Here is a 21651-nt window from a genome sequence, read left to right on the forward strand (position 1 = left end):
ATTCTACTGGTCTGTATGTGGAATAGATCACACTCATTTCCTGTCAGGCACATTCTACTGGTCTGTATGTGGAATAGAACACACTCATTTCCTGTCAGGCACATTACCACCAGACCACCACTGTACTGGTCTGTCACAGACAAAAAGAGAAGAAAAAAACGTGTCATGGCTTGCTAAACAAAAAAAACAACCCAAAATAGGGGTGGACATGTCCAGATACTGAACCCGGTTGTTTCACAGGACATAGCTATGTGACAGACTGACAGACTGACAGAAGGCCCACTGACCTGTCAGTGACTTGGTGACGGCCAGACTAACAGACTGACAGACCGACAGAAGGCCCACTGACCTGTCAGTGACTTGGTGACGGCCAGACCAACAGACCGACAGACTGACAGAAGGCCCACTGACCTGTCAGTGACTTGGTGACGGCCAGACCAACAGACCGACAGACTGACAGAAGGCCCACTGACCTGTCAGTGACTTGGTGACGGCCAGACCAACAGACTGACAGACTGACAGAAGGCCCACTGACCTGTCAGTGACTTGGTGACGGCCAGACAGACAGACTGACAGAAGGCCCACTGACCTGTCAGTGACTTGGTGACGGCCAGACCAAAGTAGTTGTAGAAGGCGATGGAGATGAGGTAGAGGAGACAGAAGACCAGGAGGCGGGGACTGTTGGCGATCTGGTACAGGGCGTCAACACTGTTCTCATAGCGACCGTTCAGCCCTGACCCCGGGATGAAGTACATGGCGGGCAGCACCGCCTGTAGTGTACAGCATGTCATGTCGCAGGGTTCGTACAGCATGTCATGTCATGTTATACAGCATGTCATGTCACAGGGTTCGTACAGCATGTCATGTCATGTTATACAGCATGTCATGTCACAGGGTTCGTACTGCATGTCACGTCATGTTATACAGCATGTCACGTCGCAGGGTTCATACAGCATGTCATGTCATGTTATACAGCATGTCATGTCACAGGGTTCGTACAACATGTCATGTCATGTCATACAGCATGTCATGTCACAAGGTTCATACAGCATGTCATGTCACAGGGTTCATACAGTGTGTCATGTCACAGGGTTCATACAGCATGTCATGTCGCAGGGTTCGTGCAGCATGTCATGTCGCAGGGTTCATACATCATGTCATGTTATACAACATGTCATGTCACAGGGATCATACAGCGTGTCATGTCACAGGGTTCGTACAGCATGTCATGTCACAGGGTTCGTACAGCATGTCATGTCACAGGGTTCATACAGCATGTCATGTTGCGTTATACAGCATGTCATGTCACAGGGTTCATACAGCATGTCACGTCGCGTTATACAACATGTCATGTCACAGGGTTCATACAGCATGTCATGTCGCATTATATAGCATGTCATGTCACAGGGTTCATACAGCATGTCATGTCACAGGGTTCATACAGCATGTCATGTCACGTTATACAGCATGTCATGTCGCAGGGTTCATACAGCATGTTATACATCATGTGATGGCACATGGTTCATACAGCATGTCATGTCACGTTATACAGCATGTCATGTCATGTCACATACATCATGTCATGTCACATACATCATGTCATGTCACATGCATCATATCAGGTCACATGGTTCATACATGTTTTTAATCACAATTTTTAAGCATACATGCACAGATGCAAAAAAAAAACAACAACACACACACACACAAAAAACAAAAAACCAAAAAAACCCAAATCTCCAAAACTTAAAATGATCAAACTTCAGCGGCCAAAATGTTAGCAGGAACCAGGAAGAAATGTATGACATTTTAAGTGCCTACAAAGATTCTTTTGGGAGTGTGATGGGTTTCTTTTTTTTTTAATCATTCATCATTCTTTTACTTCAGATTAAAATCTTGGTGGAATGTTCCACAGCTGTGATTTATTGTTGTTGGTTTTTTGTGTTTTATTTTTTGGTCATCTATAATGCAGACGATAAAAAATTAAAAGTTAATACAGAGGCCAAAATTAAAGACTTATAGACTGAATCTTCAGGGATGCCATGGCTGTACTGCTCATTTGCAATTATTTAGAGCATTCTCTGATTTCTCTTGAAAAAAAAAATTGAAAAAAACAAAAACGAATAATAAATTATGCACATACCCTACCTCCCTCAAATTTTACTTCATAAAAATATTTTTTGCCTCCTGCTGCAAGAAAAATATCATACATGTAAGAGCTGAAGACTATGTGCTGCACTTATTCAATTTCTCAACTATCAATTTTTCAAATTTCATGTGGCTGTGTTTTATCTTTTTTTTCTTTCGAAAACCTATACAAATGCCCAGTATAAAGAGGAACACGTGCTTACAAGTGGCCAAGTAGGGAGTGAGTTAAAGGGTGGAGGCCGAGAGCCGGGCCCTGCCTTCCTGGGCTGAGCCCTGGACACCGTGAAGTGAAGTCACTGTCCCCTGTCGCCAAACACATCAATGGGAATTCTAACCATAACTTTTAACCATGCGATGCACCCCTAAAAATGGAGTATGGCTACCTACATGGCAGGTAAAAACAGTCATACACGTATAAGCCCACCGATGTACATAGGAGTGAATGTGGGAGTTGCAGCCCATGAAGGAAGAAGAACCATGCCTGCTGGGCAGTGTACTTACAAAAGTCATCAGGAACAGTCCAAAGGAGCCTTCCATGCCAACAACCTGTGACAAACAACACACCTTTCAGGTACAAAAGTCATCAGGAACAGTCCAAAGGAGCCTTCCATGCCAACAACCTGTGACAAACAACACACCTTTCAGGTACAAAAGTCATCAGGAACAGTCCAAAGGAGCCTTCCATGCCAACAACCTGTGACAAACAACACACCTTTCAGGTACAAAAGTCATCAGGAACAGTCCAAAGGAGCCTTCCATGCCAACAACCTGTGACAAACAACACACCTTTCAGGTACAAAAGTCATCAGGAACAGTCCAAAGGAGCCTTCCATGCCAACAACCTGTGACAAACAACACACCTTTCAGGTACAAAAGTCATCAGGAACAGTCCAAAGGAGCCTTCCATGCCAACAACCTGTGACAAACAACACACCTTTCAGGTACAAAAGTCATCAGGAACAGTCCAAAGGAGCCTTCCATGCCAACAACCTGTGACAAACAACACACCTTTCAGGTACAAAAGTCATCAGGAACAGTCCAAAGGAGCCTTCCATGCCAACAACCTGTGACAAACAACACACCTTTCAGGTACAAAAACAAACACATCGACTGATACACACCACAACCTTCCCGTATAAAAGTGGACACTCTGGCAGTAACACACAATACCAGGTATATAGGTGTAATTATATCAAGACAAGATTGCATAAGACTTTTTTCTTCCTCTGCTTATCTATAAGTGTTGTGTATTGTGACATGTTTGAAAAAAAGACACTGTTTAAAAACAACACGCTTTTCAGTTGCAGTCATGAAACTATCAAATGTGACAGTGAGGGTGGGGTGGGAGGGGGACAGTAGGTGTTGCAGTGTGAAGTGAGGGAGGGGTGGGAGGGTGGGGGACAGTAGGTGTTGCAGTGTGAAGTGAGGGAGGGGTGGGAGGGTGGGGGACAGTAGGTGTTGCAGTATGAAGTGAGGGAGGGGTGGGAGGGTGGGGGACAGTAGGTGTTGCAGTGTGAAGTGAGGGAGGGGAGGGTGGGGGACAGTAGGTGTTGCAGTGTGAAGTGAGGGAGGGGAGGGTGGGGGACAGTACGTGTTGCAGTGTGAAGTGAGGGAGGGGTGGGAGGGTGGGGGACAGTAGGTGTTGCAGTGTGAAGTGAGGGAGGGGAGGGTGGGGGACAGTAGGTGTTGCAGTGTGAAGTGAGGGAGGGGAGGGAGGGGGACAGTAGGTGTTGCAGTGTGAAGTGAGGGAGGGGTGGGAGGGAGGGGGACAGTAGGTGTTGCAGTGTGAAGTGAGGGAGGGGTGGGAGGGTGGGGGACAGTAGGTGTTGCAGTGTGAAGTGAGGGAGGGGAGGGAGGGGGACAGTAGGTGTTGCAGTGTGAAGTGAGGGAGGGGTGGGAGGGGGACAGTAGGTGTTGCAGTGTGAAGTGAGGGAGGGGTGGGAGGGAGGGGGACAGTAGGTGTTGCAGTGTGAAGTGAGGGAGGGGAGGGTGGGGGACAGTAGGTGTTGCAGTGTGAAGTGAGGGAGGGGAGGGTGGGGGACAGTAGGTGTTGCAGTGTGAAGTGAGGGAGGGGTGGGAGGGAGGGGGACAGTAGGTGTTGCAGTGTGAAGTGAGGGTGGGGTGGGAGGGGGACAGTAGGTGTTGCAGTGTGAAGTGAGGGAGAGGTGGGAGGGTGGGGGACAGTAGGTGTTGCAGTGTGAAGTGAGGGAGGGGAGGGTGGGGGACAGTACGTGTTGCAGTGTGAAGTGAGGGAGGGGTGGGAGGGTGGGGGACAGTAGGTGTTGCAGTGTGAAGTGAGGGAGGGGAGGGTGGGGGACACTACGTGTTGCAGTGTGAAGTGAGGGAGGGGTGGGAGGGTGGGGGACAGTAGGTGTTGCAGTGTGAAGTGAGGGAGGGGAGGGTGGGGGACAGTAGGTGTTGCAGTGTGAAGTGAGGGAGGGGTGGGAGGGTGGGGGACAGTAGGTGTTGCAGTGTGAAGTGAGGGAGGGGAGGGTGGGGGACACTACGTGTTGCAGTGTGAAGTGAGGGAGGGGTGGGAGGGTGGGGGACAGTAGGTGTTGCAGTGTGAAGTGAGGGAGGGGAGGGTGGGGGACACTACGTGTTGCAGTGTGAAGTGAGGGAGGGGTGGGAGGGTGGGGGACAGTAGGTGTTGCAGTGTGAAGTGAGGGAGGGGAGGGTGGGGGACAGTAGGTGTTGCAGTGTGAAGTGAGGGAGGGGTGGGAGGGAGGGGGACAGTAGGTGTTGCAGTGTGAAGTGAGGGAGGGGAGGGTGGGGGACAGTAGGTGTTGCAGTGTGAAGTGAGGGAGGGGTGGGAGGGGGACAGTAGGTGTTGCAGTGTGAAGTGAGGGAGGGGAGGGTGGGGGACAGTAGGTGTTGCAGTGTGAAGTGAGGGAGGGTGGGGGACAGTAGGTGTTGCAGTGTGAAGTGAGGGAGGGGAGGGTGGGGGACAGTAGGTGTTGCAGTGTGAAGTGAGGGAGGGGAGGGTGGGGGACAGTAGGTGTTGCAGTGTGAAGTGAGGGAGGGTGGGGGACAGTAGGTGTTGCAGTGTGAAGTGAGGGAGGGGAGGGTGGGAGACAGTAGGTGTTGCAGTGTGAAGTGAGGGAGGGGAGGGAGGGGGACAGTAGGTGTTGCAGTGTGAAGTGAGGGAGGGGTGGGAGGGAGGGGGACAGTAGGTGTTGCAGTGTGAAGTGAGGGAGGGGTGGGTGGGGAACAGTAGGTGTTGCAGTGTGAAGTGAGGGAGGGGAGGGAGGGGGACAGTAGGTGTTGCAGTGTGAAGTGAGGGAGGGGAGGGTGGGGAACAGTAGGTGTTGCAGTGTGAAGTGAGGGAGGGGTGGGAGGGTGGGGGACAGTAGGTGTTGCAGTGTGAAGTGAGGGAGGGGTGGGAGGGGGACAGTAGGTGTTGCAGTGTGAAGTGAGGGAGGGGTGGGAGGGTGGGGGACAGTAGGTGTTGCAGTGTGAAGTGAGGGAGGGGTGGAAGGGGGACAGTAGGTGTTGCAGTGTGAAGTGAGGGAGGGGAGGGTGGGGGACAGTAGGTGTTGCAGTGTGATGTGAGGGAGGGGTGGGAGGGTGGGGGACAGTAGGTGTTGCAGTGTGAAGTGAGGGAGGGGAGGGTGGGGGACAGTAGGTGTTGCAGTGTGAAGTGAGGGAGGGGAGGGTGGGGGACAGTAGGTGTTGCAGTGTGAAGTGAGGGAGGGGTGGGAGGGTGGGGGACAGTAGGTGTTGCAGTGTGAAGTGAGGGAGGGGTGGGAGGGGGACAGTAGGTGTTGCAGTGTGAAGTGAGGGAGGGGTGGGAGGGTGGGGGACAGTAGGTGTTGCAGTGTGAAGTGAGGGAGGGGTGGAAGGGGGACAGTAGGTGTTGCAGTGTGAAGTGAGGGAGGGGAGGGTGGGGGACAGTAGGTGTTGCAGTGTGATGTGAGGGAGGGGTGGGAGGGTGGGGGACAGTAGGTGTTGCAGTGTGAAGTGAGGGAGGGGAGGGTGGGGGACAGTAGGTGTTGCAGTGTGAAGTGAGGGAGGGGAGGGTGGGGGACAGTAGGTGTTGCAGTGTGAAGTGAGGGAGGGGAGGGTGGGGGACAGTAGGTGTTGCAGTGTGAAGTGAGGGAGGGGAGGGTGGGGGACAGTAGGTGTTGCAGTGTGAAGTGAGGGAGGGGTGGGAGGGTGGGGGACAGTAGGTGTTGCAGTGTGAAGTGAGGGAGGGGTGGGAGGGAGGGGGACAGTAGGTGTTGCAGTGTGAAGTGAGGGAGGGGAGGGTGGGGGACAGTAGGTGTTGCAGTGTGAAGTGAGGGAGGGGTGGGAGGGGGACAGTAGGTGTTGCAGTGTGAAGTGAGGGAGGGGAGGGTGGGGGACAGTAGGTGTTGCAGTGTGAAGTGAGGGAGGGGTGGGAGGGTGGGGGACAGTAGGTGTTGCAGTGTGAAGTGAGGGAGGGGAGGGTGGGGGACAGTAGGTGTTGCAGTGTGAAGTGAGGGAGGGGAGGGTGGGGGACAGTAGGTGTTGCAGTGTGAAGTGAGGGAGGGGAGGGTGGGGGACAGTAGGTGTTGCAGTGTGAAGTGAGGGAGGGGAGGGAGGGGGACAGTAGGTGTTGCAGTGTGAAGTGAGGGAGGGGAGGGTGGGGGACAGTAGGTGTTGCAGTGTGAAGTGAGGGAGGGGAGGGTGGGGGACAGTAGGTGTTGCAGTGTGAAGTGAGGGAGGGGAGGGAGGGGGACAGTAGGTGTTGCAGTGTGAAGTGAGGGAGGGGTGGGAGGGTGGGGGACAGTAGGTGTTGCAGTGTGAAGTGAGGGAGGGGTGGGAGGGAGGGGGACAGTAGGTGTTGCAGTGTGAAGTGAGGGAGGGGAGGGTGGGGGACAGTAGGTGTTGCAGTGTGAAGTGAGGGAGGGGAGGGAGGGGGACAGTAGGTGTTGCAGTGTGAAGTGAGGGAGGGGTGGGAGGGGGACAGTAGGTGTTGCAGTGTGAAGTGAGGGAGGGGAGGGAGGGGGACCGTAGGTGTTGCAGTGTGAAGTGAGGGAGGGGAGGGTGGGGGACAGTAGGTGTTGCAGTGTGAAGTGAGGGTGGGGTGGGAGGGGGACAGTAGGTGTTGCAGTGTGAAGTGAGGGAGGGGTGGGAGGGAGGGGGACAGTAGGTGTTGCAGTGTGAAGTGAGGGAGGGGAGGGTGGGGGACAGTAGGTGTTGCAGTGTGAAGTGAGGGAGGGGTGGGAGGGAGGGGGACAGTAGGTGTTGCAGTGTGAAGTGAGGGAGGGGTGGGAGGGGGACAGTAGGTGTTGCAGTGTGAAGTGAGGGAGGGGTGGGAGGGGGACAGTAGGTGTTGCAGTGTGAAGTGAGGGAGGGGAGGGTGGGGGACAGTAGGTGTTGCAGTGTGAAGTGAGGGAGGGGTGGGAGGGTGGGGGACAGTAGGTGTTGCAGTGTGAAGTGAGGGAGGGGAGGGTGGGGGACAGTAGGTGTTGCAGTGTGAAGTGAGGGAGGGGAGGGAGGGGGACAGTAGGTGTTGCAGTGTGAAGTGAGGGAGGGGTGGGAGGGAGGGGGACAGTAGGTGTTGCAGTGTGAAGTGAGGGAGGGTGGGAGGGTGGGGGACAGTAGGTGTTGCAGTGTGAAGTGAGGGAGGGGAGGGAGGGGGGGACAGTAGGTGTTGCAGTGTGAAGTGAGGGAGGGGAGGGAGGGGGACAGTAGGTGTTGCAGTGTGAAGTGAGGGAGGGGAGGGTGGGGGACAGTAGTTGTTGCAGTGTGAAGTGAGGGTGGGAGGGTGGGGGACAGTAGGTGTTGCAGTGTGAAGTGAGGGAGGGGAGGGTGGGGGACAGTAGTTGTTGCAGTGTGAAGTGAGGGTGGGAGGGTGGGGGACAGTAGGTGTTGCAGTGTGAAGTGAGGGAGGGGTTGGAGGGTGGGAGGGGTGGGAGGGGCGATCAATCCATCCATCACCTGCAGGGGATGAAAGTTGCGGTTCTTCAAGAAGCGCTCCTCAATCACCATCTGGGCAGCACTGATCAGCTGGCTGCCCATAATCAGCAGGATGCCTGCAGTACACACACACACAATGGCTGCCCATAATCAGCAGGATGCCTGCAGTACACACACACAATGGCTGACCATAATCAGCAGGATGCCTGCAGTACACACACACACAATGGCTGCCCATAATCAGCAGGATGCCTGCAGTACACACACACAATGGCTGACCATAATCAGCAGGATGCCTGCAGTACACACACACAATGGCTGCCCATAATCAGCAGGATGCCTGCAGTACACACACACACACACATAATGGCTGACCATAATCAGCAGGATGCCTGCAGTACACACACACATAATGGCTGACCATAATCAGCAGGATGCCTGCAGTACACACACACACACACAATGGCTGACCATAATCAGCAGGATGCCTGCAGTACACACACACAATGGCTGACGATAATCAGCAGGATGCCTGCAGTACACACACACACAATGGCTGACCATAATCAGCAGGATGCCTGCAGTACACACACACACAATGGCTGACCATAATCAGCAGGATGCCTGCAGTACACACACACACACACACACACACACACACACACACACACACACACACACAATGGCTGACCATAATCAGCAGGATGCCTGCAGTACACACACACACATAATGGCTGACCATAATCAGCAGGATGCCTGCAGTACACACACACACACACAATGGCTGCCCATAATCAGCAGGATGCCTGCAGTACACACAAACACAATGGCTGCCCATAATCAGCAGGATGCCTGCAGTACACACACACACACACAATGGCTGCCCATAATCAGCAGGATGCCTGCAGTACACACACACAATGGCTGACCATAATCAGCAGGATGCCTGCAGTACACACACACACACACAATGGCTGACCATAATCAGCAGGATGCCTGCAGTACACACACACACACATAATGGCTGACCATAATAAGCAGGATGCCTGCAGTACACACACACACACACACACACAATGGCTGACCATAATCAGCAGGATGCCTGCAGTACACACACACACACACACACACACACACACACACACACACACACACACACAATGGCTGACCATAATCAGCAGGATGCCTGCAGTACACACACACACATAATGGCTGACCATAATCAGCAGGATGCCTGCAGTACACACACACACACACAATGGCTGCCCATAATCAGCAGGATGCCTGCAGTACACACACACACACACAATGGCTGCCCATAATCAGCAGGATGCCTGCAGTACACACAAACACAATGGCTGCCCATAATCAGCAGGATGCCTGCAGTACACACATACACACAATGGCTGCCCATAATCAGCAGGATGCCTGCAGTACACACACACAAACACACATCTTTCACTTTCAAAGGATTCAACATGTAATCCTTTTGCCCCTTTTGTGGGTATGCAGGATACAATAACAATATATACATGTATGTTGAATCACAACTTCAGTCCAATATTGTGGAACAAAACAAGCACAAAAACATACCCTCAACAGATTAAACATATACGAAAATTTATCAAACTATAGGATGCTGGTATACATTCATTTCTGTTCTCTTTACAACTCCTTCCCTTGAGGCTGAGGCCTAAAAGTAAAATGTGAATAAATCATTCTGATTCTGATTCTCTTGCACACACACACAAACACACACACACACATGCTGATGCACACACACACACACACACACACACACCACTCTCCTCTCTCTCTGAAACAAACACCCCTCTCTCTCTCATATGTACCACTCTTCACACACACACACACACCACTCTCCTCTCTCTCACCCACACAAAGCACTGTGCACCCTCTCCAACACCCTGACACCCACACAAAGCACTGTGCACCCTCTCCAACGCCCCGACACCCACACAAAGCACTGTGCACCCTCTCCAACACCCCGACACCCACAAAGCACTGTGCACCCTCTCCAACACCCCGACACCCACACAGCACTGTGCACCCTCTCCAACACCCCGATACCCACACAAAGCACTGTGCACCCTCTCCAACACCCCGACACCCACATAAAGCACTGTGCACCCTCTCCAACACCCCGACACCCACACAAAGCACTGTGCACCCTCTCCAACACCCCGACACCCACACAGCACTGTGCACCCCCTCCAACACCCCGACACCCACATAAAGCACTGTGCACCCTCTCCAACACCCCGACACCCACAAAGCACTGTGCACCCTCTCCAACACCCCGACACCCACATAAAGCACTGTGCACCCTCTCCAACACCCCGACACCCACATAAAGCACTGTGCACCCTCTCCAACACCCCGACACCCACACAAAGCACTGTGCACCCTCTCCAACACCCCGACACCCACACAAAGCACTGTGCACCCTCTCCAACACCCCGACACCCACACAAAGCACTGTGCACCCCCTCCAACACCCCGACACCCACACAGCACTGTGCACCCTCTCCAACACCCCGACACCCACACAGCACTGTGCACCCTCTCCAACACCCCGACACCCACACAAAGCACTGTGCACCCTCTCCAACACCCCGACACCCACATAAAGCACTGTGCACCCTCTCCAACACCCCGACACCCACACAGCACTGCCTCACTGACCCAGCAGTGTGTGTGAAGCGCTGACGGAGTGGTGTGCACGGAAGAGACTGGAGCAGCCCACCAGCACCAGGCCCCCCATCACCACCACCATCCCCAGCCAGTGCACCGGGTACAGCTTGCGCTTCAGGAACACTTTCTGTCACACACACACACACAAACACACACACACATGGACACACACACACACACACACATGGACACACACACACACACACACACACACACACACACATGGACACACACACACACACAAACACACATGCACACACATTCACACACACAATCACACACGCATGCACACATACACAAACACACACGCATACACACACATACACAAACATGCATACACACACACACACACACACACACACACACACACAAGCACTGAGTATCACCTGGAGTTTCAGTCAAGGTGTCAAAGGTGTGGACTGATCAATACTCACTAGACTGCATCTGCTTAACCACTTTGCTGCTGACCAGTAAACACAGTATGTTTGTCAGTGAAGGGCTGCCATCTCACTGAGATAAGATAAAGTCATGACCAGTCAACACAGTATGTACATCAGTGAAGGGCTGTCATCTCACTGAGATAAGATAAAGTCTTCACCTATCAGATGACAGTTATCAGTCATCACTGTGTACTTTTTCTCTGGGGATTTCATTTGATCAGCAAAATCAGTGGCTCACTTGATAAGAAAACAAACCTCAGTAACTGCACTTCAAACTGCCACACTGTTCTCATTTCACCAAGGTTCAACACTTAAAACTTTTTTTTTTTTTTCAGAAGTAGCAGATGCCTGACCCACACACATACCTCGCAAGCCTAGAGAAACACAGAAAGCCAGCAATGAAGGAAACATGGACACACAGGTATCAAACATGGACACACAGGTATCAAACATGGACACACAGGTATGAAACATGGACACACAGGTATCAAACATGGACACACAGGTATCAAACATGGACACACAGGTATCAAACATGGACACACAGGTATGAAACATGGACACACAGGTATCAAACATGGACACACAGGTATCAAACATGGACACACAGGTATCAAACATGGACACACAGGTATGAAACATGGACACACAGACAGGTATCAAACATGGACAGACAGACAGGTATCAAACATGGACAGACAGACAGGTATCAAACATGGACAGACAGGTATCAAACATGGACAGACAGACAGGTATCAAACATGGACAGACAGGTATCAAACATGGACAGACAGACAGGTATCAAACATGGACAGACACACAGGTATCAAACATTGACAGACAGGTATGAAACATGGACAGACAGACAGGTATCAAACATGGACACACAGGTATCAAACATGGACACACAGGTATGAAACATGGACACACAGGTATCAAACATGGACAGACAGACAGGTATCAAACATGGACAGACAGACAGGTATGAAACATGGACAGACAGGTATCAAACATGGACAGACACACAGGTATCAAACATTGACAGACAGGTATGAAACATGGACAGACAGACAGGTATCAAACATGGACAGACAGACAGGTATGAAACATGGGCACAGACAGACAGGTATGAAACATGGACAGACAGGTATGAAACATGGGGACAGACAGACAGGTATGAAACATGGACAGACAGACAGGTATGAAACATGGACAGACAGGTATGAAACATGGACAGACAGGTATGAAACATGGACAGACAGGTATGAAACATGGGGACAGACAGACAGGTATGAAACATGGACAGACAGACAGGTATGAAACATGGGCAGAAAGACAGGTATCAAACATGGACAGACAGACAGGTATGAAACATGGACAGACAGACAGGTATCAAACATGGACAGACAGACAGGTATGAAACATGGACAGACAGGTATGAAACATGGGGACAGCCAGACAGGTATCAAACATGGACAGACAGGTATCAAACATAGACAGAAAGCCAGCAATGAATGAAACCTGGACAGACAGACAGGTATGAAATATAGGCAGACAGACAGACAGGTATCAAACAGGACAGACAGGAAGACAGGTATGAAACATGGACAGAAAGACAGGTATTAAACATGGGCAGATATGTATGAAACACGGACAGAAAGGTATGAAACATGGACAGAAAGGTATGAAACATGGGCAGAAAGACAGGTATGAAACATGGGCAGAAAGACAGGTATGAAACATGGGCAGACAGACAGGTATCAAACAGGACAGACAGGAAGACAGGTATGAAACATGGACAGAAAAGACAGGTATGAAATGGACAGAAAAAAAAGTATGAAACATAGACAGACAGAAAGACAGGTATGAAACATGGACAGACAGAAAGACAGGTACGAAACATGGACAGAAAGGTATGAAACATGGGCAGATAGGTATGAAACATGAACAGAAAGGGTATGAAACATGGGCAGAAAGGGTATGAAACATGGGCAGAAGACAGGTATGAAACATGGGCAGAAAGACAGGTATCAAACATGGGGACAGACAGATAGGTACGAAATATGGACAGAAAGACAGGTATGAAACATGGGGACAGACAGACAGGTATGAAACATGGGCAGACAGACAGGTATGAAACATGGGCAGAAAGACAGGTATGAAACATGGGGACAGACAGACAGGTATGAAACATGGGCAGAAAGACAGGTATGAAACATGGGCAGAAAGACAGGTATGAAACATGGGGACAGACAGACAGGTATGAAACATGGACAGAAAGACAGGTATGAAACATGGGCAGACAGACAGGTATGAAACATGGACAGAAAGACAGGTATGAAACATGGGCAGAAAGACAGGTATGAAACATGGGCAGAAAGACAGGTATGAAACATGGGGACAGACAGACAGGTATGAAACATGGACAGACAGACAGGTATGAAACATGGGCAGGAAGACAGGTATGAAACATGGGCAGACAGGTATGAAACATGGACAGAAAGACAGGTATGAAACAAGGGCAGGCAGGTATGAAACATGGGCAGAAAGACAGGTATGAAACATGGGCAGACAGGTACGAAATATGGACAGACAGACAGGTATGAAACATGGACAGACAGGTATGAAACATGGGCAGACAGGTATGAAACATGGGGACAGACAGACAGGTATGAAACATGGACAGAAAGACAGGTATGAAACATGGGCAGAAAGACAGGTATCAAACATGGGCAGACAGGTATGAAACATGGACAGAAAGACAGGTATGAAACATGGGCAGACAGGTACGAAATATGGACAGAAAGACAGGTATGAAACATGGGCAGACAGGTACGAAATATGGACAGAAAGACAGGTATGAAACATGGGCAGACAGGTACGAAATATGGACAGAAAGACAGGTATGAAACATGGGCAGAAAGACAGGTACGAAACATGGACAGAAAGACAGGTAACATGGGCAGACAGGTACGAAACATGGACAGAAAGACAGGTATGAAACATGGGCAGAAAGACAGGTATGAAACATGGGGACAGAAAGACAGGTAACATGGGCAGACAGGTACGAAACATTGACAGAAAGACAGGTATGAAACATGGGCAGGAAGACAGGTATGAAACATGGGGACAGACAGATAGGTATGAAACATGGGCAGAAAGACAGGTATGAAACATGGACAGAAAGACAGGTATTAAACATGGGGACAGACAGACAGGTATGAAACATGGACAGACAGAAAGACAGGTATTAAACAAGGACAGAAAGACAGGTATGCAACATGGACAGAGAGAAAGACTGGTAAATTTATACAGGAATGAAACATGGACAGAAAGACAGCAATGAAGCATGGACAGACAGAGAGACAGGAATGAAACATGGACAGAAAGACAGCAATGAAGCATGGACAGACAGAGAGACAGGAATGAAACATGGACAGTCAGACAGCAATGAAACATGGACAGACAGCAGAAACATGGACAGTCAGACAGCAGGAACATGGACAGTCAGACAGCAATGAAACATGGACAGACAGCAGAAACATGGACAGTCAGACAGCAATGAAACATGGACAGTCAGACAGCAATGAAACATGGACAGTCAGACAGCAATGAAACATGGACAGACAGCAGAAACATGGACAGTCAGACAGCAATGAAACATGGACAGACAGACAGCAATGAAACATGGACAGACAGCAGAAACATGGACAGTCAGACAGCAATGAAACATGGACAGTCAGACAGCAATGAAACATGGACAGACAGCAATGAAACATGGACAGTCAGACAGCAATGAAACATGGACAGTCAGACAGCAATGAAACATGGACAGACAGAGAGACAGGAATGAAACATGGACAGTCAGCAGAAACATGGACAGTCAGACAGCAATGAAACATGGACAGACAGCAGAAACATGGACAGTCAGACAGCAATGAAACATGGACAGACAGCAATGAAACATGGACAGTCAGACAGCAATGAAACATGGACAGACAGAGAGACAGGAATGAAACATGGACAGTCAGCAGAAACATGGACAGTCAGACAGCAATGAAACATGGACAGTCAGACAGCAGAAACATGGACAGTCAGACAGCAATGAAACATGGACAGTCAGACAGCAGAAACATGGACAGTCAGACAGCAATGAAACATGGACAGACAGAGAGACAGGAATGAAACATGGACAGTCAGCAGAAACATGGACAGTCAGACAGCAATGAAACATGGACAGTCAGACAGCAATGAAACATGGACAGTCAGACAGCAGAAACATGGACAGTCAGACAGCAATGAAACATGGACAGTCAGACAGCAGAAACATGGACAGTCAGACAGCAGAAACATGGACAGACAGCAATGAAACATGGACAGACAGCCAGCAATGAATGAAACATGGACAAACAGCCAGCAATGAATGAAACATGGACAGCCAGAAATGCAGCATGGACAGACAGAAAGGTATGAAACATGGACAGCCAGCCAGCAGTGAAACAGAAACAGAAAGACAGCAATTAAACATGGACAGCCAGCCTGCAGTGAAACAGAAACAGAAAGACAGCAATTAAACATGGACAGCCAGCCAGCAGTGAAACAGAAACAGAAAGACAGCAATTAAACATGGACAGCCAGCCAGCAGTGAAACAGAAACAGAAAGACAGCAATTAAACATGGACAGCCAGCCTGCAGTGAAACAGAAACAAGGACAGGAAGACAGCAATGAAACATGGACAGACAGCCAGCAATGAATGAAACATGGACAGAGAGATAGCAATGAAATGTGGACAGAGAGCCAGCAGTGAACTGAATACAGAGAGACAGCCAGCAATAAAACATGGACAGCCAGCAATGAAACATGGACAGCCAGCAATGAAACATGGACAGAAAGCCAGCAGTGAAACATAGACGGAAAGCCAGCAGTGAAACATTGATATCCAGCAATGAAACATGGACTGAAAGCCAGCAGTGAAACACAGACATCCAGCAATGAAACATGGACAGAAAGCCAGCAGTGAAACATGGACAGCCAGCAGTGAAACATGGACAGAAAGCCAGCAGTGAAACATAGATATCCAGCAGTGAAACATGGACAGAAAGCCAACAGTGAAACATTCGACAGAAATCCAGCAGTGAAACGTGGACAGAAAGCCAGCAGTGAAAAATAGACATCCAACAATGAAACATGGACAGAAAGCCAGCAGTGAAACATGGACAGAAAGCCAGCAGTGAAACATAGACATCCAGCAGTGAAACATGGACAGAAAGCCAGCAGTGAAACATGGACAGAAAGCCAGCAGTGAAACACAGACATCCAGCAATGAAACATGGACAGAAAGCCAGCAGTGAAACATAGACATCCAGCAATGAAACATGGACAGAAATCCAGCAGTGAAACAGGGACAGAAAGCCAGCAGTGAAACATGGACAGAAAGCCAGCAGTGAAACATGGACATCCAGCAATGAAACATGGACAGAAAGCAAACAGTGAAACATAGACATCCAGCAATGAAACATGGGCAGAAAGCAAACAGTGAAACATTCGACAGAAATCCAGCAGTGAAACATGGACAGAAAGCCAGCAGTGAAACACAGACATCCAGCAATGAAACATGGGCAGAAAGCAAACAGTGAAACATTCGACAGAAATCCAGCAGTGAAACAGGGACAGAAAGCCAGCAGTGAAACATAGACATCCAGCAGTGAAACATGGACAGAAAGCCAGCAGTGAAACATGGACAGAAAGCCAGCAGTGAAACATAGACATCCAGCAGTGAAACATGGACAGAAAGCCAGCAGTGAAACATGGACAGAAAGCCAGCAGTGAAAAATAGACATCCAGCAATGAAACATGGACAGAAAGCCAGCAGTGAAACATGGACAGAAAGCCAGAATTGAAACAATGAAACAAGGACAGCCCACAATGAAACAAGGACAGCCCACAATGAAACAAGGACAGCCCACAATGAAACAAGGACACAAGGACAGCCCACAATGAAACAAGGACAGCCCACAATGAAACAAGGACAGCCCACAATGAAACAAGGACAGCCAACAATGGACAGCCAACAATGAAACAAGGACAGCCCACAATGAAACAAGGACAGCCAACAATGGACAGCCAACAATGAAACAAGGACAGCCAACAATGAAACATGGACAGAAAGCCAGCAGTGAAACATGGACAGAAAGCCAGAATTGAAACAATGAAACAAGGACAGCCCACAATGAAACAAGGACAGCCAACAATGAAGGACAGCCAACAATGAAACAAGGACAGCCAACAATGGACAGCCCACAATGAAACAAGGACAGCCAACAATGAAGGACAGCCCACAATGAAACAAGGACAGCCCACAATGAAACAAGGACAGCCCACAATGGACAGCCAACAATGAAACAAGGACAGCCCACAATGAAGGACAGCCCACAATGAAACAAGGACAGCCAACAATGAAACAAGGACAGCCCACAATGGACAGCCAACAATGAAACAAGGACAGCCCATAATGAAGGACAGCCAACAATGAAACAAGGACAGCCCACAATGAAGGACAGCCAACAATGAAGGACAGCCCACAATGAAACAAGGACAGCCCACAATGAAACAAGGACAGCCCACAATGGACAGCCAACAATGAAACAAGGACAGCCCACAATGAAGGACAGCCCACAATGAAACAAGGACAGCCCACAATGAAACAAGGACAGCCCACAATGAAACAAGGACAGCCCACAATGGACAGCCAACAATGAAACAAGGACAGCCCACAATGAAGGACAGCCCACAATGAAGGACAGCCCACAATGAAACAAGGACAGCCAACAATGGACAGCCAACAATGAAACAAGGACAGCCCACAATGAAGGACAGCCCACAATGAAACAAGGACAGCCAACAATGAAGGACAGCCCACAATGAAACAAGGACAGCCCACAATGAAACAAGGACAGCCCACAATGGACAGCCAACAATGAAACAAGGACAGCCCACAATGAAGGACAGCCCACAATGAAACAAGGACAGCCCACAATGAAACAAGGACAGCCCACAATGAAACAAGGACAGCCCACAATGGACAGCCAACAATGAAACAAGGACAGCCCACAATGAAGGACAGCCCACAATGAAACAAGGACAGCCCACAATGAAACAAGGACAGCCCACAATGGACAGCCAACAATGAAACAAGGACAGCCCACAATGAAGGACAGCCCACAATGAAACAAGGACAGCCCACAATGAAGGACAGCCAACAATGAAACAAGGACAGCCCACAATGAAGGACAGCCAACAATGAAGGACAGCCCACAATGAAACAAGGACAGCCCACAATGAAGGACAGCCAACAATGAAACAAGGACAGCCCACAATGAAGGACAGCCCACAATGAAACAAGGACAGCCCACAATGAAACAAGGACAGCCCACAATGGACAGCCAACAATGAAACAAGGACAGCCCACAATGAAGGACAGCCCACAATGAAACAAGGACAGCCAACAATGAAACAAGGACAGCCCACAATGAAGGACAGCCCACAATGAAACAAGGACAGCCAACAATGAAACAAGGACAGCCCACAATGAAGGACAGCCCACAATGAAACAAGGACAGCCCACAATGAAACAAGGACAGCCAACAATGAAACAAGGACAGCCCACAATGAAGGACAGCCCACAATGAAACAAGGACAGCCAACAATGAAACAAGGACAGCCAACAATGAAGGACAGCCCACAATGAAACAAGGACAGCCCACAATGAAACAAGGACAGCCCACAATGAAGGACAGCCCACAATGGACAGCCCACAATGAAACAAGGACAGCCCACAATGAAACAAGGACAGCCAACAATGAAGGACAGCCCACAATGAAGGACAGCCAACAATGAAACAAGGACAGCCCACAATGAAGGACAGCCCACAATGAAGGACAGCCCACAATGAAACAAGGACAGCCCACAATGAAGGACAGCCAACAATGAAACAAGGACAGCCCACAATGAAACAAGGACAGCCCACAATGAAGGACAGCCAACAATGAAGGACAGCCCACAATGAAGGACAGCCAACAATGAAACAAGGACAGCCCACAATGAAGGACAGCTAACAATGAAGGAAAGAGAATGTAGCAGGACTCACCGACAAAATGCCGGCAAAAATTATGATGGAGCCACGCAGCATTTGCCACACTGATGCGTCAACGTACAGCAGCCCAATACCTGACACACAATGACACATTCACCACATAGTAATAATCAACGTACAGCAGTCTGATACCTGACACAGAATCACACATTCACCACATAGTAATAATCAACGTACAGCAGCCCAATACCTGACACACAATGACACATTCACCACATAGTAATAATCAACGTACAGCAGTCTGATACCTGACACAGTCACACATTCACCACATAGTAATAATCAACGTACAGCAGGCCATTGCCACAAAGCACACAAGAACACACACATACATGCACACATGACCATGTATGCACACACATGCAAGCACACACAAACACATGTGGAATAAACAGATGCGGATCCACAGAAATCAGAAATGGAATGGAGTGCCTTAAACACGCCGAGACTGCTTGAAGTGGAATGGTTTTAGAATTGTATCAAAGGACGTGAGTGAGGGACAGTGATGGACTGAAGAAAGGAAGAGAACTGCAGGTTTGTACAGCTGAACAACTATAAAACAAAAGCTTTCCTGTTGTTTTTCATATGACATCACAGAACTCATTCCTCACGAGACAGCAGATCTCTCTTTCATCCTAACACATCAGTCATGGCTGAACAATCACACTCAGCATGTACTCTTTCATCCTAACACATCAGTCATGGCTGAACAATCACACTCAGCATGTACTCTTTCATACTGACACATCAGTCATGGCTGAACAATCACACTCAGCATGTAATCTTTCATCCTAACACATCAGTCATGGCTGAACAATCACACTCAGCATGTACTCTTTCATCCTAACACATCAGTCATGGCTGAACAATCACACTCAGCATGTACTCTTTCATACTGACACATCAGTCATGGCTGAACAATCACACTCAGCATGTACTCTTTCATCCTGACACATCAGTCATGGCTGAACAATCACACTCAGCATGTACTCTTTCATCCTAACACATCAGTCATGGCTGAACAATCACACTCAGCACTTCCTCCCAGCAAAATGCCCAGACAGCAGCAATGAAGAGTGACTGGCAGGATGTGTGTGTGTGTGTCATGAAATGTTGAAGATAATGAAGCAATAATTATGCGTGGAGAGAAACAGAGAGATGGGTGTGTGTGTGTCATGAAATGTTGAAGATAATGAAGCAATAATTATGCGTGGAGAGAAACAGAGAGATGGGTGTGTGTGTGTCATGAAATGTTGAAGATAATGAAGCAATAATTATGCGTGGAGAGAAACAGAGAGATGGGTGTGTGTGTTTCATGAAATGTTGAAGATAATGAAAGAAGCAATAATTATGTGTGGAGAGAAACAGAGAGATGGGTGTGTCTGTGTGTGTGTTTCATGAAATGTCGAAGATAATGAAAGAAGCAATAATTATGCGTGGAGAGAAACAGAGATGGGTGTGTGTGTGTGTGGGTCATGAAATGTCGAAGATAATGAAAGAAGCAATAATTATGTGTGGAGAGAAACAGAGAGATGGGTGTGTGTGTGTTTCATGAAATGTCGAAGATAATGAAAGAAGCAATAATTATGTGTGGAGAGAAACAGAGAGATGGGTGTGTGTGTGTGTCATGAAATGTCGAAGGTAATGAAAGAAGCAATAATTATGTGTGGAGAGAAACAGAGAGATGGGTGTGTGTGTGTGTCATGAAATGTCGAAGATAATGAAGCAATAATTATGCGTGGAGAGAAACAGAGAGATGGGTGTGTGTGTGTGTCATGAAATGTCGAAGATAATGAAAGAAGCAATAATTATGTGTGGAGAGAAACAGAGAGATGGGTGTGTCAGTGTGTCATGAAATGTCGAAGGTAATGAAAGAAGCAATAATTATGTGTGGAGAGAAACAGAGAGATGTGTGTCTGTGTGTGTGTTTCATGAAATGTCGAAGGTAATGAAAGAAGCAATAATTATGTGTGGAGAGAAACAGAGAGATGGGTGTGTCTGTGTGTCATGAAATGTCGAAGATAATGAAAGAAGCAATAATTATGTGTGGAGAGAAACAGAGAGATGGGTGTGTCTGTGTGTGTGTTTCATGAAATGTCGAAGATAATGAAAGAAGCAATAATTATGTGTGGAGAGAAACAGAGAGATGGGTGTGTCAGTGTGTCATGAAATGTCGAAGGTAATGAAAGAAGCAATAATTATCTGTGGAGAGAAACAGAGAGATGTGTGTCTGTGTGTGTGTTTCATGAAATGTCGAAGATAATGAAAGAAGCAATAATTATGTGTGGAGAGAAACAGAGAGATGGGTGTGTGTG

General features: G+C 48.8%; 1 protein-coding gene across 2 annotated transcripts in view; it reads right to left on the minus strand.

Moving 5' to 3' along the window:
* LOC143281786 (solute carrier family 35 member F6-like) overlaps positions 1-21651 on the minus strand; it is a 41505-nt gene that overhangs the window by 7448 nt on the left and 12406 nt on the right. Inside the window, exons 6-10 of one of the 2 annotated variants that reach the window (XM_076587082.1) lie at positions 19331-19410; positions 10735-10870; positions 8053-8147; positions 2650-2694; positions 590-770 (exon numbers count right to left, since the gene is read on the minus strand). In XM_076587082.1, coding sequence (XP_076443197.1) covers positions 590-770; positions 2650-2694; positions 8053-8147; positions 10735-10870; positions 19331-19410 — 537 coding nt within the window. Of the gene's footprint in view, positions 1-589; positions 771-2649; positions 2695-3167; positions 3213-8052; positions 8148-10734; positions 10871-19330; positions 19411-21651 lie in introns of both variants that reach the window. The other variant, XM_076587081.1, reaches the window with a different exon arrangement.

The sequence above is a fragment of the Babylonia areolata genome, chromosome 4 (genome assembly GCF_041734735.1).
Source record: "Babylonia areolata isolate BAREFJ2019XMU chromosome 4, ASM4173473v1, whole genome shotgun sequence".
NCBI classification, from domain to species: Eukaryota; Metazoa; Mollusca; class Gastropoda; order Neogastropoda; family Buccinidae; genus Babylonia; species Babylonia areolata.